Source organism: Marmota monax, unplaced genomic scaffold (assembly GCF_021218885.2).
Source record: "Marmota monax isolate L192 unplaced genomic scaffold, Marmota_monax_Labrador192_F-V1.1 WCK01_AAM20220418_F8-fsc00048, whole genome shotgun sequence".
Taxonomy (NCBI): Eukaryota; Metazoa; Chordata; class Mammalia; order Rodentia; family Sciuridae; genus Marmota; species Marmota monax.
In genome coordinates this window covers 8,322,088-8,347,877 of record NW_026694895.1, presented here as the reverse complement: position 1 = coordinate 8,347,877, position 25,790 = coordinate 8,322,088, and the positions used below count along the sequence as shown (strand labels likewise).

The 25,790-nt window shown below is 35.6% G+C and overlaps 1 protein-coding gene across 6 annotated transcripts in view; it reads right to left on the bottom strand.

The window, feature by feature from the left end:
* The window catches only part of Mmadhc (metabolism of cobalamin associated D), a 77,624-nt gene that overhangs the window by 38,235 nt on the left and 13,599 nt on the right, over positions 1-25,790 (bottom strand). For 5 of the 6 annotated variants that reach the window (XM_046426889.2, XM_046426890.2, XM_046426888.2 and 2 more), the window contains 2 exons: positions 25,085-25,171; positions 22,878-24,336 (listed from right to left, as the gene is read on the bottom strand). In XM_046426889.2, the coding sequence (XP_046282845.1) occupies positions 24,142-24,336; positions 25,085-25,171 (282 nt within the window). In that variant the 3' untranslated portion in view covers positions 22,878-24,141. Of the gene's footprint in view, positions 1-22,877; positions 24,337-25,084; positions 25,172-25,790 lie in introns of those variants that run through there. The other variant, XM_058573502.1, reaches the window with a different exon arrangement.

Sequence of the window (25,790 nt, the reverse complement as noted above, 5' to 3'; positions counted from 1 at the left end):
TAAGCCACACATCCCTGCTGCTTGCTCCTTTTCTTTTACACTAGTTGCTTGGTTTCCATGACACCAGATTGTTCTGATGTTCTTTTATTGGTCTGACCAACTCGTCCTCTCTCTTTCAGGGCTCACTTTCCTCAACATGACAGTTCCATTTTGGTGTTCTACATGTTCATTGTGATCATTAATCTTGTGGTCTGACATGTGTCTTGTTTACTTCTCACTCTGTTCTCTCTCCCTAATCAACTTCATTCATTCCACGATTCCAGTGATCAGCTGAATGATGACAACTTCTACATCATCACCTTCAGCTCAGGGCTCTCTGCCGGGCAGCAGTCTTTATGTACAACTCTGTTCTCAATAGCTCTGCTTGGATCTTGTAGTCACCATCTCCCACCCCTTCCCCGATAATGGATTCATTTTCTATCCCAAAGGTCCCAGTATCCATGTAAAAATAAGGCAGAAAATGAGACATCCCTTGACCCATGCCTCTCCTCCACCATCCATATTCTATCCTCACCAAGTTCCTGGGTAATCTTTGAAATCCTTCTCGGATCTCTTCAACTACACCATCACCATCCTACTCCAAGTTAATATCTCGTATCAGGATTGGTTTTGGTGAAACCCCTCCAAATCAGCCTCCATACTATAGCTAGAGTGATCATTTAAAAATGCAAATCAAATTATGACTCTCCCTGTTTAATGGCTTCCCATTGTTCTTCTGTATAAACCAAACATCCTTAACCCTTCCTTCAGTGTTTATGGTGAACTCATCTGTGGGGACTCATCCTGGTTCATCTCTTCCTGACCTACCTCTGGGCACTGCCATGCTAGCTTTAGATTTCGGTTCTTTATACTTTCCAGGGTTTTCTTCAAATAGCTTTTCTTTCTGGTATTCTGTTCTTTCCTTTGATGTTTTCTTTTAACATTTCTCCAGGTTTCATCTTGAACTTGCCCTCTTCTCTTTTCACTTTCTCACTGAGTTTTCTCCACACCCATGGTTCTAGTCCTTTCTCATAGACAATACTCAAGTCTTCCTCTCTTAAAGCTTCAGGTGAACGTTTCCAGATATTTCTACCTAAATGTTTCATAAATGTCTTCCTTTTAGTATGCCTCAAACTCACCTTCCTCCTAAATCTGTTCCTCCTTGTTGTTACTAAGTCCTCGTAATACTCCATGTAGTCTGAATGTCATTTGCTTTTTAAAAATAATATCTTCATTGAGATATAATTTATATAACATAAAATGTACTCTTTTCTAGTATATAATTCAGAGGGTTTTGGTATATTCAGAGTTGTGTAACTAGCACCACTATCTAATTTTACCTTTTCATCACCCTCAAAGGAAACCATGGGCCCATTAGCAGTTATTCACTGTCTTGTCTCCCCCAATCCTCTGGAAGTCATTAATCTACTTTCTGTCTCTTTGGATTTGCCTATTATAGACACCAAATAGAGTTATATAATACGCTACTTTTGGTGTCTGACTTCTTGCACTTGGCAAGAATTTCATCCCTGTAGCATGAATTAGTGCTTCATTCATTTTTAGAACTGGTTGCATGGGTACAGTACATTTTTAAATATCCAATAATCAGTTGATGGACAGTTGTACTGTTTCCTCTTTGAGGTATTTGGGAATGGTGCTGCTATAAGTATTTGTATGCTGGTTTTTGTGAGGGCATGCATTTTCAATTCTCTCTTGAGTACCCCTAAGGGTGGAATTTCTGGGTCTTATGATAACTCTGTCTTTAAGATTTTGAGAAACTGCCTGTTATAATTTAGATATGAGGAGTCCCCCAAAAGCCACATGGGAAACAATGCAAGAATTTTCAGAGGTGAAATGATTAGCTTATGAGACGTATAACCTGCTCAGTGGATTCATTAACTGATGTGGATTAACTGGGAAGTAATTGCAGGCTGGTAGGTTTTGGCTGTAGGAAGTAGGTCACTGGGAGTGTGTCTTTGGGTTTATATTTTGTCCTTGGTGAGTGAAACTCTCTCTCTCTCTCTCTACTTCCTGGATGACACATCTTGAGCTGTGTTTCTCTGCCACACCCTTTTGCCATGATGTCCTGCATCTCCTTGGGCCTAGAGCTATGGAGTTAGCCAATCACAGACTGAACCTCTGAAGCATGAGCCCCAAATAAATTTTCCTCTTCTCAATTGTTCTTGTTAGGTATTTTGATCATGTTGATGCAAAGCTGACTAAAATACTGCCAAACAACTTTCTGTTTCACAAATGATGGTAATGGATACTCCATTTTATACTCCTACTTCTATGAGGGTTTCAATTTCTACACATGTTCACTGATCAAGTCTCTCACTATTGAAACTGTGGTCATGCCTGGATGTAGAAACAAAGAAGGGGTGGCTAATTCACTACCCACCTCATTTATTCTCTGCAATGGCTCTTGAGTCTGCCTCTTGTCTCCACCTCTACTGTCGCCACCACTACTTTCCTCTGGGAAACTGAAAGTCTCCAAAACTTCTCTTTCTTCTTTCTGTTTCTGTTTCTTTTAACTCTGCCTACATCAAATTAAAAAGAGTCAAATCATGGCTTTAATTTTTTCATTCAAATGGTTAAATATCCCTCATTGACTTCCCAGTGCCTACTGTATTAAGCCAAACTCCCTGGACTGGCCTTAGTGACTATCCATAGTATGGTTATTTCTAAAATTTTGGTTAACTCCAACTATTCTAATATAATGGTTGACCTATTTACAAAACCTTTTTGAATAATCACAATCACATCCCCAGGTAAAATCAGATGAGCTTTACAAATCTTTTGCTAGTACTTCCATAAGCACATCCACTGTATTAGAGCATAAGTCTTAGAACAATGTGCAAGTTCTAGAATGATGCACATGGTAGGTGTTCAGCAAATATCTGGTGCATTAATGACCAATATAGGAATGCATATTTTCTTTTTCACCTCTTTCCCGTATGTTCATTGAACTCATTCAATATCACTGTCAGTCAGTAAAGCTCCTGAGGGACAGGGCTGTGTCTCCAGCATTTTTGAATGCTCATTAGTTCCTGGTGTGTACTAAGTGTTCAATAAATACAAGTTGAATGAATGGAATGGATGAATTGATCAAAAACAAGCTACATCAGTTTTTTGGGAATGCCCTGAACTTCCCCTCCACCTTGCTTTTAAGAACAGTTTCCTCTACCTGGAATGCCATCTCTCTTTATCTCTTTTAAATGACCCATTTTAAATAAGATTTGCTCTATGTGCCTTTCTTCTCCTAATCCAGTCAGAAAGTCTCACTAATGACTGTGTAGCACTCAATTAGCAGCTGTCTCATGGCAAATCTTATCCTGCCTTCCCTCACGGTTGCCTTCCAGCTCCTCTTATCCAATACCACTGAATCAGGAAACAGTGTATTAATGATGTTTTGAACTTATAAGATACAGCTGAACTCCTGTTTTTGCCTTCTTGCTTTTGCCTATGTCAGTATGTGGCACCATAAAGTCACAATCTGGGGATACTATTTAATTCCTCTACTCTCCTGACCCACACTTCCAGTCTATCAACAAGTTCTACTGCTGGTGAAGTCCAGGGTAGAGCGGAACCTGTTCACCTTCCGTTATCACCTTGTCTACCACCCTGGTCCAAGCTGCCATCACCTCTCACTTCCACTACTATAATATTCTTGCAACTGGTCTCTTTACTTTCATTCTTTACCTCTACAAGATTAAATTAGTATCTTCATATTATTACATTTATATTAAATTTATGCATTTAAAATTGTACAGTGTGTTTCTGGCTTCCTATTGCACTTAGATTAAATTCAGACTCCTATGAGTATATGGTCCCTTTCCTCTTTAGGTTCTCATCTCCTCTGATTCTCCCCCTTTTCACCATCTGGTAGTGACCTTGACCTGGAGTACCAAGAGGGAATTGTATTTTACTTCTTATTCTGCTCCTAAAACCCGAGTAACTTCAGACAAGTCTCTTCACCTCTGGAGTTCAATCACTTTTCCCTAAGATGAAGGGAATAGACTAAATCATCATAAACGTTCACTTTAATTTAAGTATCTTCTAAGTCCCTGACGTCACTTGTCTCTATAGCCAGGCTGGCTTATTTGTGGGAATAATTTTTAAAACTTCCAGACAATTAAAAAAAAAAAACATGTTGCTGATGCTATTTGATGCTATTTATTATGCTCAAACAGATACATCTTCTGAGACCAGGAAGATGAAAGTGGCTGCTTCATAAAGTGTACAAATGGCTGAATTATTCTAGTTTCTTTTTAATAAATGAAGATTTCACAGTCCCTAAAGTGATTGCTGCTAGTTCATACATGTCATGCTGATTTATTTTCTTCACGTTACTTTACTAGAAAAAGTTTTTAGTTTCTTTTCTTTCATCTTTTTTTTGTTGAGTGGGAGGTATGTTCATTTCCTATTGCTGATGTAACAAATTATGGCACACCTGGTGGCTTGAAACAACCCAATTTATTATCTCTCAGGTTAGAGGTCAGAAATCCAACATGGACTGATCCTGAGGAGTTGGATGGTCTATTCCTTATGGGGACTTTGGAATCCACCCCTTCTCTGTCTTTTCCATTTTCTGAAGACTGACTGCATTCCCAGTGCAGGGTCCTTTCCAGGTTCAGGGCCAAAAATAGGAGGGTGAGTCCTTTTGGCCCTGCATCATCTGGCATAACTATTCTTGTCCCTTTCCATATATAAGGCCCCTAAGGCCTTAATGGGCTCACCTGGATGATCTCCTCTGTTCAACCCTAATTCTGTTTTTTTTGTTTTTGTTTTTGTACCAGGGATTGAACCCAGGGGTGCTTAAGCACTGAGCCACAACCCCAGCCCTTTTTTATATTATTTTTTATTTAGAGACAGGGTTTCACTGAATTGCTGAGGCTGGCTTTGGAATCTCAATCCTCCTGCCTCAGTGTTTTAGTCAGCTTTTTCGCTGCTGCAACTAAAAGACCCGACCAGAACAATTGTGAAGGAGGAAAAGTATATCTGAGGGTTCAGGGTTTCAGAGGCTTAGTCCATAGAAGGCTGACTCCACACTTCTGGGCTCAAGGTGAGGCTGAACACCATGGCAGAAGAGTGTGGCAGAGAGAAGCAGCTCACATGATGATCAGGAAGATGATCAGGAAAGAGAGAAAGAGAGAGAGAGAGAGAGAGAGAGAGAGAGAGAGAGACACTCCAATCTCCAAATACAAAATATATACCCCATAGCCACATCTCCACTGAACCCCTTCTCCAGCCATACCCCACTCACTTCCAGTTGCCACTCAGTTAATCCCATCAGGGATCAATCCACTGATTCCTTTAAGGCTATAACCCAATCATTTCTCCTCTGAAATTTCTTACATTGCTTTGGGGGTACACCACATCTAATTCATAACATTCAGCCTCCCTATCTGCTGGGATTGCAGGTGTGCACCACTGCACCCAGCCCCTAATTCCTTTTGCAATCATAAATACCTCTTCTCATGTAACATAAGATGTTCACAGTTTCTGGGCTGAGGTATGGGTGCTTTGGTGGGGCTATTATTCTGTCTACTACAGAAGAAGGAAAGACTTCTATTAGTCTCTCTTACAGTTCCTGTATTTTTCTTATGCCCTTGCCTTCCCCAAAGTGTAGATTATTTTTTCCCTTTTTGGCTGAAATAAATGACAAAAATGACTAAGTTCAACATTCTTTTAGAAATGTACAAACTCAAGATCAGTGAGATAACACAATTCCCCCCCCCCCCCCCGCCCCGCCAAGACCTGGGAAGTATCCAGGACTGAAACCTATGTGTTCTTTCAATCCAGTGTTCTTGCAATACATTACTCAAAAGATGTCTGTGAATATGTACTGACTCAGTATAATTCTATTTTTATGTTTGTCACTCAAATCTTGTTTTCATGTATGTTGTCCATTATTTCAAGTAATGTTCATTTATTCATGCAAATAGATTTCAAAACTTATTTTTTGTTGATGAATGACTGACTCCATCAATCAAAACAAACCTGAAAAATTTCCTAGGTCTTGAACATGCTCAGAGACATGCAGCCTTAAAATAGGTATTTGTCAGCACCTGTTATATACATCCCATTGGGCTCATTAAGGTGATGTGAATAAATATAAAGTGTTATATCTTTGATAATTCAGGACTCATGACTTTTGGAGAGTAGAGAAGCCAAAGATGCTTTAAAGATCTACGTACTAAGGCAAGAAAAAGTAGATTGATTGCTAAATTAAATGAAGCAGTCAAATGTTGGTAATGAAGTTCAGGGCAGAAGAGATCAATATGGACTGTTTAATGGTAATAGTTTATGAACTAGGTCTTTCTTGTTGGAAAGAACATAGGCAAGAAATGCAGAAAGGGAGAACAGGATAATCCAAGAGATAAAATAGTATAAGAAGAGGCTTGCGGATGAAACCTAACATTGGTGAATACAGTAAGACTGCCCAGCCTTCATGTGGGGGAACTGTGGATGACAAAGTTGAAGGGAGAGAACAGAACAGTTAGTAGAGAGTTCTGAGTGCTGCAGATTGAATTTGTGAACACCAGATTCCAGGAATACTTGTTTTGCCATTTTGAATCATTTCCATTTTTTTTTTAACAAAACAAAATATCTTACTTTCATTGGGAAATTTCATAAACACTCAGTTTGGCAGAATTATATATACACAGAAACACAAAACAAAGCATTATTAAAAGAATACCCAAAGTGAAACTATATACTGCATAGATTTTTTTCTAAGTGCCTGTAGAATTGAGAAACAAGGAGTGGGGATAACAGATACTGCATATTTTCCTGCCTCCTCAGTTCATGGAATCAATGCTTGTGGAACCCTGTTTTGGATCAAGTGCTGTCCTCATAGAAGGGGAGTTGTTAGGACTAGGAAAAATTATCTGGAGGAAGTGATGATTTGTGAAAAATCACCTGGATGAGGTAGGAACATTCCAAGCAAGAAGAGCAGATGTGCCACGGAAAATCTTTGAGGTAAGAGTAATTAAATCGGGAACACCAGCACGCAGGGTGGCCTGAAGGCTGTTAGGAGATGAAACTGAAAAGGTGAGCAGGAGGTAGGTGCTGAGGGGCCTCGAATGCTGCATTAATTACTTTGGACGTCCTAAACATTGACTAAACAGGTTCCGTGGAGCTCTGGAAGGCTCCCTGCTAAGACGGGACCATGCAGGACTATGTAACAGGAGAGGCTTTCAGCACTCCCACTGTTCAATCAAAGCTTAATGTAAGAATGTGTTTCACTTGTTTATGCTTCTACTTAGTATATGAACCAAAGCGTTCAAGGCCGTAGGGATCAGCAGCCAGTGGAGGCTAAAGGAAGCTATGCAAAGATTAGAAGTAAGATGAAATCGGGTGCCTTTCGGGAAAATGGCTCTGAATCCTGAGTAGACTATTAGTAGTCAGCCTGAAGTGGCTGTGCTTCCTTCCAGGTATGTTGTCTGTGACTGGTTATTGTCTGCTGATGCCCCAACCTCCAGTACCTTCTGAGTCTGGGAAATGAATTTTCCAAAACTGCCTTCCTTATGCATTAGCATTTTTTCCACAAGAAGAGCTTGGTGATATTGAGGAGGCTGAAATGAAGCAAAAACCATTATACTCAGAAGGTCATGGAGCGTCCCAGGGGTTTCCCTCATAGCACTTTCCGGAGATTCCTGCAGCAGCTGTCACTTCACCACCCTCCCCCATTACATCTCCGAAGTCCCTGTAAACTCCAGGTTTTCCACTCCAAACTGAAGTGGGTGCAGTTTCTCCCATCCTCTCCCACCCCTTCTGACAGAAGGCCACTTCCTGTGATGGGATAGACTGGAGTTCCAGCGAGAGTGCTCTAGTACTTGTAGCATCCCTCACCCCACAGTCCCCAGAGTGTGAGGCAGGAATCAAATAATGCACTGGATGAGGAAGCTCATTTTAGAACATCTATGTCTATTTATGTTTTAATCTCTCCATTTAAAATGCTTTAATTTTATGAACATTTTATGATACACATATAAAATAGTGAGAGAGTAATCATACACAGCTTATAAATATATCAGAGTGCATGCATGAAGGTATTCAATTTTTTTCACTCATAGAGGTGCAAAGTTTTAAAAGTTCAAATGTTGGTGGAGAAATGGTTTCAGGAGGGAGGACGACACTGAAGGTGGAGAGCCGCCAGCAGGCTATTTTACAAGTGGCCCAGGAGAGAATTTATGAGGATCTGAAGAAAGGCAGTTGCCAGGGCAGTCCTGATTTAAGTGGTATTTAGGATGTAAAATAAATAGGGAGCAGCACTGACAGATCACCTCCAAGGAGTGAAAGAGAAGGCACTTCAAAGATGATTGCTGGATTTGTAGCTCAGGTGCTCCATTTGCAGGGCAAAGGCCACTAGGTGCTCTATATCGCCTTCTAGCTTGACAATTTAGAAAGACAACCATCCACCAAAAACCAAGTAGGATTCATCTTGGTAATGTGAAAACTTTTCAGAAAACTTTTGCCAAATTTATCTTATAAAAGCAATAAGAGAGGATATGCTATGGTAGAGCTAGTTAATGGTCCATCAAAATCTTGTGTTGCTGGTGGCACTATATGGAGTTGTTGCTATGAAGTAGTGCCCAAATGAGACCATGTGACTAATTCTTGCCAAGGAAATGTGCATGGGTGGTGGTGATGTGTGTTACCTGTAGGCCCAAGCCTTTTAAGAGGCTGCAGTGCTTCCTTCAGCTTGTCTTTACCCCTCCATCAGTAGGATGTAGACCCCAGCAAGACCCTGGGATCTGGTGCAGCCACAGACAGGAGGAGTCTGCATCCCTGAATCACCTTAGGCATTAGTGTTTGGTGACTGGGAACACCATGTATATGCCAGCTTTATTTGTCAGTTCCTTTAGACTACAAATATTACAAGGACGACCATAATAGAAACCCCAAAGCATGCAATAAAGTAGCCATTGCTGATATACGCTTTCAGAAAAACAGACTACGTACAGGTTTTCTAAATGTGAGGGTCCGTGTGTAGAATAAATTTGTTTGGGAGAAAACTGCATCTTTATTTTCACTAACATTCAGCTGAAATTTAGTATTTATTTCCATTAAGAACATAGACAACAAGTTCAGGGTTATTAATGGTTCCTCTGACTTGTCACCAATGGAAAACACAGATCTCTTGCTATCACATTTAGATGTTACAGATATCTCAGAAGACCATTTAGCCTCATCATTAATTCAAAACTATAGTAGCTATTAGACTGCTGCTGATCTTTTGGTTTAAAGCATTAATAAAAAAAACATGTCACAAATTTTAAAAATATTTTGATAAATGTATTTCAAAAAATTAAAATAATCACATATATTTTATGCATTTAAACACATTATTCTGAAAACAGGTACTCCACATTAAAGAATGTTTAACAGCAAAAGGAATACCTAATTTAAAATAACAGGGCTGCTGCCTTCAAATTTTATATTTCTAGTTTGGTACTAAGATGGGCAAAATTATAGCAGTTAAAAAAAACTCCTGATATTCTTGGTATTATAAAAATAATAAATAATTTGTAATAAGTAATATGGTAAAATAAGATCAGGAATAAAACAAACCTCTGGATATTTGCACATTTAAATTTATGCACATGAATGTCTATATTCTTTTTAATTGAGGGCAAACACTTCCATTTATTCCTACTAAAACTTCTTTTAGTATGTTTCTTTCTAATTCATTTATATGATTACTATACAAATGTCAAAATTCAGGTTAAGCCATTTACAATACTCTGATCTTCACCAACCCATGTTGATTTCCACATTATTTATGAGTCATTTGGAGGATATTCTGAGTGTGCTGGGCCTAGTTTTTATTCATATGCCAGGCAAGTGCTCCACCACTGAGCTACACCTCCAGCGCAGAATTTTAATTTTATCCAAATTCCAGTAATTAGTCTAAGAATAGTGTTCTTTCTGTAAAATCAAGCTTCAAAGCCTTCTTGAACTTTTAGATTCCAAAGCAGCAGCACACACTCTGAGCCACCTACCACATAAACACTTTACTAAGGAGTCTTATTACTTATGCCTTCCAGGAACCTAAAAAATAATTTATCAAAATCAGTTTAAATCATGTTTAAATAATATCCCTATAATCAGCAGTGTCTTCCTCCAATAAAATATCCAAAAGCTGTTTCCTCAAGTGAGAAGCTTGATCAATGGTTTTCATGAGGCACTATGATCTGAAAGACAAGGGCTTTAAGATCAAAAAAGATTTGAGTTTGTATTCCTAGTTCATCACTTAAAAGCCTTGTGACACTAAGTAATTTCTTTCTAAGTTTTGATTTCCTCCTCGGGATCTGGAGATACTATAACTTACCCCATACTATTTTTGTGAATATTAAATTAGATATTTATGTAAATTTCAACAGATAATGTGTGTGCAAAAAACTGTTAATTTTGAATCTCCTACTGATTTATAAATAGAGTCATCATGGTAGACATGAACAACAATTGGACCTTTATAAAGACCTAGGAAAATCTCCATAGAGGGAACCATTTTGCACTAGGTAGGACTTTTAAAACTTGGCTATACAAACACATAGCATCTGTCACTATAAAGATTGGCACTTTTAAAAGCTCTATTTCTTTCATAGTTATATATGTACATTTCTAAAGTTATGAGGTAGAATTCTATTCAATCCAATGTTTATCTGCTGGGTTTTAATATACTGCCCACCTTACCAAAGGGAAACCATTTAAAATGCCAATCAAAACTTTCCAACAATTATCTCTTGATGTAGTGGCTGATTAAATCTAAAGCAGTGAGTTCGTGATTACCTAACTCAACACATTATGTATGTATAAACACCTAGTAGGAGTTTGCCTTGTATTTGTTTTGGATGTGATGAATTGTTTGTGCTAGTATTATATTTTCCTTCTCCAAGGTTGTCGTTAATTAAATATTAAAGTGTTCTGTCAAACACATCTCTTGAAGATATTTGTATTAAATAATTTTAGGGAAATGCATTTTTTGGTAATTTTTGCCAGTATAGAGGTTCACAAAATTTGTAAGCATTCAGAGAGGAGATAATAAATCCAAGATTTACTGACTTCTTCGATGGGAATAGTGAGAAGTGACATGCATGTGTCATCCCTCCTAAATCTTAAAACTTCCCATGAGGAGTGTCATTAGAGGCAGAAAATAACATGCTCACAGTCAGAAAACTTAAAAATGTCAGAGTTGAGATCTAAACCCAGTCATTTTTTCAAAGCTCATTCTCTTAATGACAATGCTATTCAGCTCTTTAATTTCCTGTGGTGTGTATAGATATCTGAACTCATCATAATATTTCTTTGGCATGTTGCAATATTGAGAATTTTAGAATCATAAAACACTTGGTAAAGGTTGGAACTTTAACAAGCCTCCTGATTTACTAAACCAAATGGAAATCAATACAGCCCACAAGCAAATTATTGGAATACATAAGAAAGCGAAAGATAAGCAGAATTCAACAACTATGAGAGGTTTGGTGACAAAGTGTCTCAACATTCTTTTCAAGGAGTCTGAAAATCTGTATAATTTTGATTGCTGCTCCCATATACTTCCTGAGTTGTGTAAAATCAATGGGTTAAATCTGAATCTCAGATTCAGTAATGAAGTGTTGTGAATATTAAGTTATTAAGTTATAACTTAATATTAAGTTAACCGAGTGAGATTTATGAGGCATTCAATTCTAGATCCTGATCTTGACAATTCTCTGAATTTTAGATTCCTGTCCCTACTACCTGGTACATATTCCCATGCCCATATTCCTCTTCAGTTTCAATACATCTGAACTGAAGAAGGCTGTTCCTTACAAACTGGCATCAGGAGAGGCATTACGTTAGACTGCGGGCTCAATTGCTCCTGTTCTAATCCTGGCTCTGCCTCTCATTATCTGTGTGACGTTACCATCTCACCTAACTTCTTCTGCTTGTTTTCCCACTTGTGAAAATGACAGTCTGTTGTTTGGATTGCTGGAAGTGGGTAGGATATGTCCTCGTTGGGCAGAAAAGATAAAGGGAATGGGAGAGATCTCTCTGAAATCTCTTTCATAGGAGAATTAAAGCTATCACTTCCCCAAATGCCCTCCCTCTGAATACCTACTGCCTTGGGGGTTAAGTTCTAAAGTATTAATTTTAGAGAGACACCATATTCAAACCATATCATATAGTGTAAGCAAGCAATGACTGAAATAAATAGCAAAGGGCTTGCTTTTACCTATGTTGGTAAATAGAGTGCACTGTGAACAACAGAATGCTTGAAATAGTTCCCCAAGATCAAATTAATAGTCCCATAATCTCAATTGTTTATTTTGGCATAATGTGATAGTTGCATTCCTGAGAAATCTTGCAGGAGCCACAAAAAAAAAAAAATAGGAGTTTCAGATCTATAACATTACTGTTTCGGAAGGAAATTCAACAACAAAGGCGCCTTCTTAAAACCATAAATGTGTATAACTATAAAAATCTAAATATTACTGAGCACATCAAATATTTTATCACATCAAAGGTATTGGCCTTTCTTTCTCTATTAATCCTTATACCATCATCAGACAGAACTTCTTGACATTTCTGTTGTCACTGATGCACTGAATGAAGTAGAGCTGCGGTTTCTAATTAAGATTGCATTAAAAATAGTGATCATGTAATGCAAATTGGTAATATTATAAAAGCCTACACTGTACTTGAAAATTCTTTTTTTAGTAGAAAATAAAATATTAATTTCAAAGCCTAGCTGAATTATCAGAAATTGCTAATTAAAAGAGAAGTAGTTCACAAAGACCCAGGAACCTGGATTCTAATGCAACCTTGGACAGACCTCTTAAAGTCTCTCCAGGGCATTAACTCATGCTTTTGAATTTTTTCATTTAAAAACTAAAGGGGAGGACTAAAAAGCAGCTATAGTTTAATACCTTTTTCTTTCGTGCCTACAAAGCTACAAACTGTTTGTATAAGTTCTGTTGCTTATTTAACTTGTCCTTAAAGTTCAATTAATGTGTATATTACTCTGAGGCTTATTTTTCCAATCAGAACAATATTAAAATAATTATAAATTTTGAATTTTCCTTTATGATTCAGAAGCCACTTTGAATTTTGCCATGTCCTGTTCTAAATGCTGCACAGTAACATGAAAAAATTTAACTGGTTCAGTTAACAAATTTTTTTTTGTAGTTGTAGATGGACAGAATGCCTTTATTTCATTCATTTATTTTTATGTGGTGCTAAGGATCAAATCCAGTGCCTCACACAAGCTAGGCAACTGCTCTGCCACTGAGCTACAACCCTAGACCTTAACTGGTTCATTTTTTGATGCATTTTTCTATAGTTCACATATTACATGTTTTTAATTCTTCTGTGAAGCCACAATACATTACAAACATGTCTAAAGCTCAACAGCTAACCCTTATTGACTGTTTGCTTTCATATTTCAGAGACATGGTTTCTTTTTTTATGGGACAATAAGCACTAAATAATTGCTTGACAATAGAAACAAAATGAAACCATATTAGACTAAACACAGTGCTTTCTGGCTAAGATTTCTGACTTCTTTGCTGGTGAAGAAAAATTTGACCTCACCGTATGTTTTCTGCTGCCACTTGCCTTACATTAGGAATCTTTCTCTCAAGATACTAGACTGCACTGTGACATTCTTTCCCAGGATGTTGTGATTTAAAAAATGGGAAAAAATGATGTGTAACTGTTAGACAGTCTAGTTACTGCAAATTCATTTTCTATTTAAAACATAATATAGTTTCACAGCCCAAGTAGTGGCATCTAATAATAATGATTAATAGCATGAGGAGAAAACAAAGAAGTCATTAGCAATGTATAAGGATTTCTCTTTTAAAATAGAATAATTCAAATTTTAGACATGCAGAATAGATAAGATAGGTTATTCTTTACAAAATCAGAAGGCTCCAAGTCTTTGCAAAACTAGAAGTCCCAAATTTGAGGAATTTCTAGGTAATTAGATGGTGACACCTATTGGTCAAAAGTATCATTGCAAACTATGTTTTTAAATATCAATGACCATTAAAAAAGTTACAAAAAGTCCTCAGTTCAAAATTAGATGTTCTAACTGCAGACTTAGTACAACCACTCTGGAATGCAGTTTGGAGATTCCTCAAAAAAACTAGGGATGGAACCACCATTTGATCCAGCTCTCCCACTCCTTGGTATTTTCCCCAAAGATCTAAAATCGTCATACTACAGCAACACAGCCACATCAATGTTTATAGCAGTACAATTCACAATAGCTAAATTATGGAATCAACCGAGATGCCTTGGAATGAATTAAGAAATTGTTGTATATACGTTCAATGGAGTGCTACTCAGCCATTAAAAAGAATGAAATTATGGCATTTGCCAGTAAAAGGTGTGAAAATGGAGAATATCATGCTATGTGAAATTACTCAAACTCAAAAACTCAAAGGTTGAATGTTTTCTCTCATATACAGAAGCTAGAATAAAATAAAATGGAGGTAAGGATAAGATTACATAAGAAACTGATCACATATAAATTAATAGATCAGCAAAAGGAAGTCTAGTAGAGGAAGAAGAAAGCGGGGAGGACAGGAAGGAAAAGGGAAATTATGAACTGAAAGATCCATGCATGAACCCAATTACTTTGTACAACCATAAAGCTCTAATAAAAAAAATTAGAGGTTCTTTTCCATTAGAAATATTCATATTTTATAAACTTTAATATTTAAATCAGGTAACATGATTCACATATATAGCTATTTTGCAGTTAGAAGTTTTGTTCACAAGTAGTATGTGCATGTGTGAGTGTGTATACATACATATATATATATATATATATATATATTCATATGTATATTCATTAAAAGGACACTCATTGTTAGAATTAGATTATTTTCCACTATGAAATGGAGGAATGTAGCGGGAAGTCCAACAGCCAAAGGTAATCCCGAACTTGCCATAGCTCCTTCTGCTAGTTAGTTGGTTTATAACTAACCAAAACTTACAACTCTGAGTGTCTTTTATCTAAATGATGGAAAAGGAAATGGGATTGATACTTACATGTAATTTATGGAGTTAATCTTTTTTTCAGTTATCCTTCATAATACAATGTGAGAAAATTAACTATCTAATTAGGCTTTTACGAATCTTTAAGTTGCCTGTGAAAATAAAACTTTAAAAACGAAAAATAGGATTAATTTCAGAAGTGGATCAATAGTTTTGAAAGCAATAAACAATACTTGCTGCTTCTTCACTTTTCAGCCTCACCTCTAATTTTCTGGGGGGGACTTGGTGTGTTCATTGTCATACACACATACACACAAAAGTTTTTTTTTCAATAGGCTAAAATTATTTTTACCACTTGGAGACATTATTGTTTTGAATCAATGTGGAGTTTGGTTTATCTGCATAAAACTATGCTGTGGGTTCGATCTAAATTTGATTCTAAGAGAACTATAAATAGAGAGCAATTTCAAAGCCAAGTGCTCATCCATTTGAGATTAATTCCCTCTTCCAGATCACTAATTCATGCTCCAGGGTCTCAGGAGAATTAATTTATTTCCCATGAGTGACCACTTGACTCTGAGAAGGTATTTTAACTCACCCGGGCTTAATATAGGACAAATCTTATTGCTATAACTTAGTTACACTGTAATAAACATACTTTCCCTTTCTCTTTCCAAGCTTGTTTACTGTGCCAGAACTATGTCTTCCTTTTGACCCTAATAGTCACTTAATTCAGTTCGGATGGCAACAAACCTTAAAATTGACAATTAAGATTGTGTGACATTGGAGATGGAGTTTGTATTACTTAAAATAAATTTAAACAAGGGTAAATGAAGCCACATGCTATGTAAGCAAACGAGAAATGAATTTCATGTCCTTGTGTAATCTAATAGAAATATGGAAAATTAAAGTCTTCAAAAGTATTGTCAATTTTAATATTGAAGATCTAAGTCACATTTTAAAAACAAACATGAGAGATAAAATAGTGATAAACAAACAGTGATCATGAACAATCAAAGGGAAAAATTGAAATTATAAACAGCTGATAAGCCATGGAGGTATTGTTTAATCCTGAATGTGTTGATTTTCCAGAGTATTCAAAGTGTGTACCCTTTATAACTTCAGTAGGTACTGGTCTTTAATTTTTTTTTTTTTTTTTAGTTTGGTCCTGTAAGTTTCTTACCATTAAAAACAACTACTGAACTTAGAAGATGGAAAGATCTACCTTGCTCTTGGAGAGGCAGAATTAATATTATTAAAATGACCATACTACCATACCAAAATCCCAATGGCATTCCTCATAGAAATAGAAAAAAAACAATCATGAAATTCATCTCAAAAAATAACAGATCCAGAATAACTAAAGCAATTCTTAGCAGGAAGAGTGAAGCAGGTGACATCACTATACAAGACCTTAAACTATACTACAGAGCAATAGTAACAAAAACAGCGTGGTATTGGCACCAAAACAGACTGGTAGACCAATAGTTCAGAATAGGGGACACAGAGACTAACTCACAAAATTACAATTAACTTATATTAGACAAAGGTGCCAAAAACATGCATTGGAGAAAAGATAGCCTCTTCAACAATGGTGCTGGGAAAACTGGAAATCCATATGCAGTAAAATGAAATTAAGCCCCTATCTCTCACCATGCACAAAACTCAACTCAAAATGGATCAAGGACCTAGGAATAAAACCAGAGACCCTGTGTATAACAGAAGAAAAAGTAGGCCCTAATCTCCATCATGTGGGGTTAGGCCCCAACTTCCTTAATAAGACTCTTTTGGCATAATAATTAAAATCAAGAATCAATAAATGGCATGAACTCAAACCAAAAAGTTTCTTCTCAGCAAAAGAAACAATCTGTGAGGTGAATAGAGAGCCTACATCTTGGCATCTTAGGAGCAAATCTTTACCCCTCACACATCAGATACAGCACTAATCTGTAGGGTATACAAAAAACTCAAAAAGCTAAGCACACACACACACACAAAAACAAACAAAAAACAACCAATAAATGGGCCAAGGATCTGAACAGACACTTCTCAGAAGATGATATACAATCAATCAACAAATATATTAAAAAATGTTCATCATCGCTAGCAATTAGAGAAATGCAAATCAAAACTACTCTAAGATTTCATCTCACTCCAGTCAGAATGGCAGCTATTATGAAGACAAACAACAATAAGTGTTGGTGAGGATGTGGGGAAAATGATACACTCATAAATTGCTGGTAGGGCTGCAAATTGGTGCAGCCAATATGGAAAGCAGTATGGAGATTTCTTGGAAAATTGGGAATGAAACCACCATTTGACCCAGCTATCCCTCTCCTTGGTCTACACCCAAAGAACTTAAAAAACAGCATACTACAGGGACACAGCCACATCAATGTGTATAGCAGCACAATTTACAATAGCTAAACTATGGAACCAATCTAGATGCCCTTCAATAGATGAATGGATAAAAAAATGTGGCATATATACACAATGGAATATTACTCAGCAGTAAAAGAGAATAAAATCATGGCATTTGCAGGTAGATGGATGGAGTTAGAGAAGATAATGCTAAATGAAGTTAGCCAATCCCCCAAAATCAAATGCCAAATATTTTCTCTGATAGAAGTAGGCTGATTCATAGTGGGGTATGGAGGAATAGACGAACTCTAGATAGGGCAAAGGGGTTGGAGGGAAAGGGAGGGGGCATGGGTTATTAATGATGGTGGAATGTGATGGACATTATTATCCAAAGTACATGTATGAAGACACGAACTGGTGTGAATATACTTTATATACAAGCAGAGATACGAAAAATTGTGCTCTATATGTATAAGAATTGTAATGCATTCTGCTGTCATATATAAGTAAATAATAATAATAGTACAGAAATATATCCTCAAGACACATTGGTGAAGCCAAGAAATGTCACAAACACAGATAGTACAATGTGGCATTGTTTATACTAGCAAAGACTGGAAGTAGCACAGAGCTCTATTAATAGGGAATTCATTGGTATTTGCAAAAAAATAATAAAAATAATACTTATGTGCAAAAAAACCACAACTACTTTTTGGCAGCAAATGTCATTCACATAGGGTCAACAGATTTAGCAAATAAAATAGAGTAAGATGATTTTGTATTTCAGGTAAAACTAATTTTTTTAGTGTAAGTATGTACCACATAATATTTGGGAGACAGGCAGCATATTTCATACTGTTCCAATTGTGCTGATGAAATAATGCTATGATTATAAAACATGTTGAACTAATCTGAAACTAGAGATCTCCTTACACCAGGTTGTTGGATCTCAGTGGGTACCAAGGCGAAGCCCCAGTGGATCCCAGTAAATCTGAATTAACTGTTTTGAAGCATCATTAAGTCACTCAGTGTGCATTTCACAACATCTATCACTGATCATCTATGTGACAAGAATCGTGCTCAAGTACTCTAGCAACAAAACTGCATGTTTTGGCAGGCACTTCCTCAAGATATCTGTGACAGGGATAGCTTTTTATTAATAAAAACCTAAAAATTCAATTTGTAGCAAAGTGGCATATACAGTTGCAACATAGGCAATGAGTACAAACTAGTTTTAAAAAATTGTTCCTGTTTTTGTATTATTAAATTAGCATCCATTTAAGTGACAATTTAATGACACAAGATCTTCATACTAGTATATATAATTTGTAACTTAAATATAATCTATATAACACAAAATTGAAGCAATTAGAGCCTCAAGTTTTATAGAGAACAAGATCAAAGCAGATTATAGCACTGCAACCTTGCCTGCTTGGCCTATTTTTGTTCCAAGAAGGAAAAGTTAGTACTACTTTCCAGCCAGTGTGTTAATTATCTTTCTGTTGAGGTGAAAAATATCTGCAATAATCAACTTAAAAGGAAGTAGTTTATTTTGGCTCAGTTTCAGAGGTTTCGATCTGCCATCAGTTGTCTCCATTGCTTTGGACATATGGTGGTATGGTGGTAGGAGGGGGCAGCAGAGAAAACCTGTCTACCTATGGAAGGAACCAGGAAGCAAAGAAACAAGGGGCTGGGATTCCAGTACCCACTTTAAGGACACACCCCCAATGACCTGATTTCCTTCCACTACACCACCTTCTAAAGGTTATACCCCTTTCAAATAGTGCCATAGGTTGGTGATCAAGCCTTTAACCACAGGCCTTTGAGAGACATTCCAGAACCAAATCTTTCCCCTCCCAAGGGTAAATGCCATCCTAAACTTCTAGCAGAACTTTCATTTTTGTGATTGACATTAACGGGATTGTATAGTATGTACTCTTGTGTTGGCTTCTTTTACACATTATTGTATATTAAATAGCTTCTACCATTTTGTTGTAGTCATAAAGCATTTATTTTCAGTATTATGTAGCATTCCACTATGTGAACATGCCACAATTGATATGTTCATTTTAATTTCAATGGGCATTTGAGTAGTTTCCTACATCAGCTATTAACATTGTGCTGGTATAGATGTTTATAGGAACACATGCCTTTGGGTGGAACCTCTGTACCCATTTCTCCTGGGTCTCTGTCTCGGTGGAATTGCTAAGCCCTATGATATATTAAGATTTAAAACTTCCAGTTTTCCAGTGTTTTTACTATTCTATCCTCCCAATAATAGCAAATGTTCCATATCTCTGCCAACACTTGTTATCTTCTTCATTTCACCCACTGTAGGGGGAAACATGCAGTGGTATGGTATGATATGATATTGTGTGGATGTACATAGTTGCAACCTGATTTAAGTAGAGAACCTACTTGGGTATATAAACCCAATGTGTGTGTGTGTGTGTGTGTGTGTGTGTATCTGCAGTGTATATTTTTTACCCAATGAATATACCCCATGTATATTCTTCCCCTGTATGTATATTCAATGACCCAATATTCATTGGCCATTTGGGTTATTTTTTGCCAATGTTTATATATAAAGCTTTATTTTTTTAATTGTTTTAGTCAGCTTTTGTGTCAATATGTTAAAATATGCAATAAGAACAACTTAGAAAAGTTTACTTGGGGCTCATGACTTCAGAGGTCTCAGTTCATAGACTACCAATTCCACTGTTCTGGGCCCAAAGTAAGGCAGCACATCATGATAGATGACAATGGAGGAAAGCTTCTCAATGCATGGTCAGGCAGAGGGGGCACAGGAAGAACAAAATCCCGCCCTCCCCCGGTTTCAGGGCACATCCCAAGTGACCCACTTCCTCCAGCCTTGTCCCACATGCCAACAGTTACATCCAGTGGATCCAAACTAGGAGGAACCAATCAGGTCACCACTCTCATAATCTAATCATCTTACCTGTGGATACTCTTGCATTAATAGGAGCTTTTGGGGGACATCTCATCCAAACTGTAACACCAATTTTATGACTTCTTGATATATCTTGAATGAGTTTTTGTTGGATATTTTATATTGCTGGGTTGATGGATGTGTTTATATATCCAATTGTTAGTTGCCTTCACCTTCATGAGTCTTTGATGCATTAAAAGCTTAATTTTACTGTAAAAACCTTCCCTTCATTTGGTTATTAGAAAAGTTTTGTCTACTCCAAGGTCACTAAGTTTTTTTACTTAATTGCTTTAAACTTTTCACATCTACATTAAGCCATCCATTTGGAAGTAATTTTTGTGTATGGTGCAAGGTAAGAGTAAAAATATTCTTTTCTTGTATGTATATTCAATGACCCAGGAGGATATTTTAAAAAGATCACCCTTTTCTCACTGCACTGCAATGTCACCTTTGTTATCAGTCAAGCAATCATTTATCTGCTTTCTATAGCAGTAACACATTTTTAAGTGATTATAGTAATTTTCAGTATAATTGGAAGTCAAACACTCAAAGCCTTTATCTAAGTCCACTGGATAATGAAGTAACAGTCTACATATATCCTATTGACAAAAAGAATGGAGGGCAGACAAAAATCTATGTAAGTTTAAAATACCCAGGTTAGTAATCAGAGGATGAGAATAAAAGTTACTGTTTCATGTTCAGTGCTGTTCTTCAGTAGGAAATTGGGATTCCTAATTTCTAAGTATGGGAGACAAAATTTAAGAAAAACCCAAATCAAAACCCCAAACAATTGTATACTAGTATACAACAAAGTACTATTCAATATAAGGGAGGACTGATGAGGGTGCAGTAGCAGAAAAGGGTTCATGAAGTGGGACTCAAACAAATCCTTTCTTTAATTGATTTGGGTCTGATTAGGACACTCCTACTAAAAATATTTCCTTAATCCTTAAAATTCATATTGATATCCTGTTCTTATTTCTTTAATGCCTTTTTATTCCACTGAGTTTTAGAGTACCCTAATGGCATAATAAAGCACTTGGAAATTCTTTTAAAAATGCTGATGCCTGGACCTCAGGGACCTAATGAAATCAATCTGTGGTAGTGGGGCCGAATCATCAGTATTATCAAATGCTTTCTTGGATGATCCTAATATACAAATGTAGGTTGAAGACCACTGAGTTAGAAGGTGCCTTCAATCAGTGTTTCTCAATTGGGAGTAGGGTTGTCAGATAAAATACAGAACAACTGGTTAAACTTGACTTCAGAAAATTTTTTGTCATGATCAGGTATTGCTACTGGTATCTAGTGGGCAGAGTTCAGACAATTCTGTTTAATAGACTACAATGTATAAAACCCTCACAATAAAGAATTATCTGACTCAGAATGTACATAGTGCAGAGGTGGACAAACCCTGCTTTGGAATAAGAAACCAGTCATGAGAAGAGAGAACAGAACTGGAACTACAAGCAGAATTTTGTTCAAATATAAGTGATGGAAATCAAGAAAGACATTTTTAAATATGAAGCCAGAGAACTTCTGTTTGAAGTGTAACATTCTATAATTGAATATTTTTTTTTTTTTTTTTTGTGGTGCTGGGGATTGAACCCATGGTCTTGTGCATGCGAAGCAAGCACTCTACCAACTGAGCTATATCCCCAGTCCTATAACTGAATTTTTAAATAAATGTTTCAGAAATTTTCAAAGAAATTCAGAGCAAACAGGGTTCAATGAAATAAATTTCTAAGTGAAAGATATAGAGCAGCCAGTATTAGTTAACACTGAAGTTTTTTCAGCTTATATTCTGCCTCTTTGGTATTTTTAATTGGATACTTACTAGATTCTTGATAACCATGAAGAATATAGAAAGGAAATATATGTAAATAATGGAATTACAGCCCAGTTCTGGTGTAGGGTTTCAACACTAGATGTGACCTTTGTACATTGTTTTCCAATTTTGTTCTTTAAAATCTAAGTGATGTGGATCAGATTATCTGAAAGACCCCTTTTCAACATTTAACTGTCATACCAAAATTCCCAAGTTCCTATAAAAATAAATTTTACAATCCTCTAATTTTTTTTCATTGACAGGTTTAATATCGATTTCAATGTCTAAATCTTATTTTAAAAGGTAGAGAATTAATGTTTAAGTGGATAATTTACAAATTCTTTGTTATACAGTCCTGATCAAATTATCATAAAAAACCCTGATACTTGAGGTGTTTTTCTTACAGAGTACATAATAATTAAGCACTTTCTATTATTACCACTAGCAAGAGTTCTACCTTCCTGAATCCTGCCATAACACTTCAAGGAAAAAAAAAATTACTGGCAGTTACTGCTTACCATGCTATTTGTTTCTGGAAATCTTGTTAGAAAGTCAAGGTAATAAAGGGAGTCCTCAGCACCATGTAGTCAGTCTCTTCCCCATACAACACAGTACATAGCTATGGCCACCTAGGAGTAAGTATCATTTCAACCAGTAGATGGCACTTTAGAATGGTTAAAACAAGTTTCAACCCATGGCACAAAGAATGTGCAATGTAGCAGATGTCTGAATAAAAGAAGCCAGACACAAAAGGAAACATATGGGTTCAGATATAAAAATCAATTTATGCAATAGAGGTTATCTTTGGGAGAAGTAAAATGCCTGGAAGGCAGCAGGATAATCCTCTGGAGCACTTGATGTTTGGTGTTTTTAACTGGGTGCTAGTTACAGATGAAAGCTTATCATATACATGTGTATATGCATGTATACATGTATATATACATACACACATTAATAAATTGTTTTCAAAATGTTATGGAAACCACCACATTTTTCGCATAATGAATACAAACTTTGTAACTTTTACTGTTTCAATTGCAGGCAATAGTTATTATATCAAGCTACAAGTTAACTAAGCAAAGAGTTTTAAATCAAAGTTGGTGGTCTCCATGTACTCCTTTTAAAAACAAAAATTTAATTACAAAAACAAAATACAAAGAAAAATATAAAGTTTATTTCAATTATTTCAGTTGGTAGAAATTGTTTTTTCCCTGAGATTTGTCTATTTCTATTGGCAAAGCCTTACAAATTAAAGATGATTCCTTTAAAGTTTATAATGCTGTAAAAACAAGTTCTGTCACAAAGGCACTAAAGTAACGAGGCTGAAGAAATGTGATTCAGCAGCAGAGGCATAGTTTTATCTGAAAATACAATGTATTTATCTGGCCCAACTCAGGAGTTAAGAATTTTTTTTTTTAAAGTGTGTATAAGAATGAGATTCATATGCTTTTTGTTTTTTTATACATCAAGATGTATTATCTTTATTCTTTTTCCTCCCATGTTATTTCAAAGTAATATTTAGATTAGTTTGAGAATGCTTAACAAATAAAGAAGAAAGAAAATTAGAAAAGTCTACAATGGATGTAGAATTCTCATTTGTATTATTAAAAACAACTTGAAAATTAAACTGTAGCTACTTTAAAATCATTTAAGAACTAAGTTTTAAAATATTGCAATAAAAGAACACATGCCATAATAACCAAATATATGATTTTTTTTGAAAAAAATAATTAAAACTAAGGCTTTTTCAATAAAGGGGAGAACTAATAATAAGAGACCAATCATACCCTGATCGTGTGTTAACTACCACATTTGTACAATGTGGAAGTGCTCCACATATACTCAATGACAATATGAATAATTAACATTTGTAATCTTAAAATCCCAAATCACTTGCCAGTGTTGTAAATCCATAAACATTGAAATAAATACCTGGAAATAAGTATATTTCCAAAATTGTAGTCTTTGACAGTTTATATTTTTCAATCAATAACAAACAAATAAAGCAGCAAATAAAATGACATTATTGCTAGTTTCCACTTAGTTTCTTCATAATATGGCTATCTGGTGTTGCATTAGTGAAGATACTTCCTACAACCACATGGGTACCCCAGAGACTATGACGGATGACTTTACAGCAGCCAAGATCATCAACAGTAAATCCTAAATATCGGTAACGTTCATCTGTTTCAAAAAGAGTGCTGTTTGTATATGGTCCAAAAAACTAGAGGAAATAAAAAATGAAATCATATTTTCATTAGGAAGAAATAAATTATAGCAATAATTTTTTTATGAAAATATGAACACATTCATTTTAATACCCCACATATTTACAAAATCAAATAAAAAATAAAAAGGTCATATGCGATACCTAAACTGTCCTAACACCTGCTTCTCTAATACCTGTGTATTCTGAAAATATGAATGTTTTTAGTAAATTTCATGTTACTTAGAATCAGATACAAACTTTAAAGATAAAATAAACTTTTGAGAATCAGCTGATTCACTTTCATCATTGTCAAGATAAGAAAATTAAAGCCCAGATCAAACTTCTATTTCTAGTCTATATTACATCTTTGACTTTGAGAAACAGCACTACATATCCTAAGATTAAAAAACTGATTTTATCACCACTTGTAAATGAAAGAAATATTAAGAATTTAAAATGAGACCACAATTTTGGGTCAGTATTGTCTTCAAAGCATAACTCTAAATACCAATTTCCAAAAAGTTACTTCTCTGGATAGTTAAAAATATTTTCTTTGCTTCTAAAAATAATCATTTCTTCCTTAAAGAAATCAGACAATATTAATTTCTAATTTTCAGTTTATAAACAGTAAATATACTAATATAAACCAAATTTTATGCTAATAACGGTAAAAATTAATAACTGTCTTCATTTTTAATAATTTTGTAATAAAAATCATCTTACTTCACATGATATGGCATTCAAAATGTATTTAATTACTCACTGCCAAACCAGATGATGGGTCGATAAAGTCAGCCCAATAGCCTTCAGCTCGAAGAGCAAAGCAGATTTCCTTAGCACCATTAATGAACTGCATAGAGAAACATACAAAGAATATTTTCAATATAGTCTTCACCAAAGATCATTTTATTTTTTAACAACTTCTTAAAGGAGTATCTTCTGCTTTGGATAAAGGGCTCAATAAGAATAAAATGATAATTAAATTATAAAGTCATAATATTTTCACCATTTCAAAAGATCAATGGTCAATACAATAGTTTTATTTCTTTTGAAGCTTAAATTCTGTATTTTTTTCTTCTATCTTATTTCCTACTTTTTGAAATATGACTAATCAGTCTGCACTATTAATTCCTAAATTTGTGATAAATTATGAAGTTGCCATCTTGTATCAATAAGGAGACTAGAAATAGGAATGAAAAGGAAAATAAAATATAATGAAAAAATCTAAACCATTCATTAGTTTGAGTAAGTTATTTTAAAACATTACTTGTTTGTGTGTTCTTCAACATATACCTCCATCTAAAAAGTTCTGAAATATTTCTGAAAAGATACAGAAAAGTAACTGAACTTGATAGACGGGGAAGAAGGGTAACTGGGATACTTTCTCTTCATTATACACCCTGTGTATCTTTTGTATATTAACTGTATATATTTTGTATATTAAACTTTTGTATCAAAATTTTGGCCTT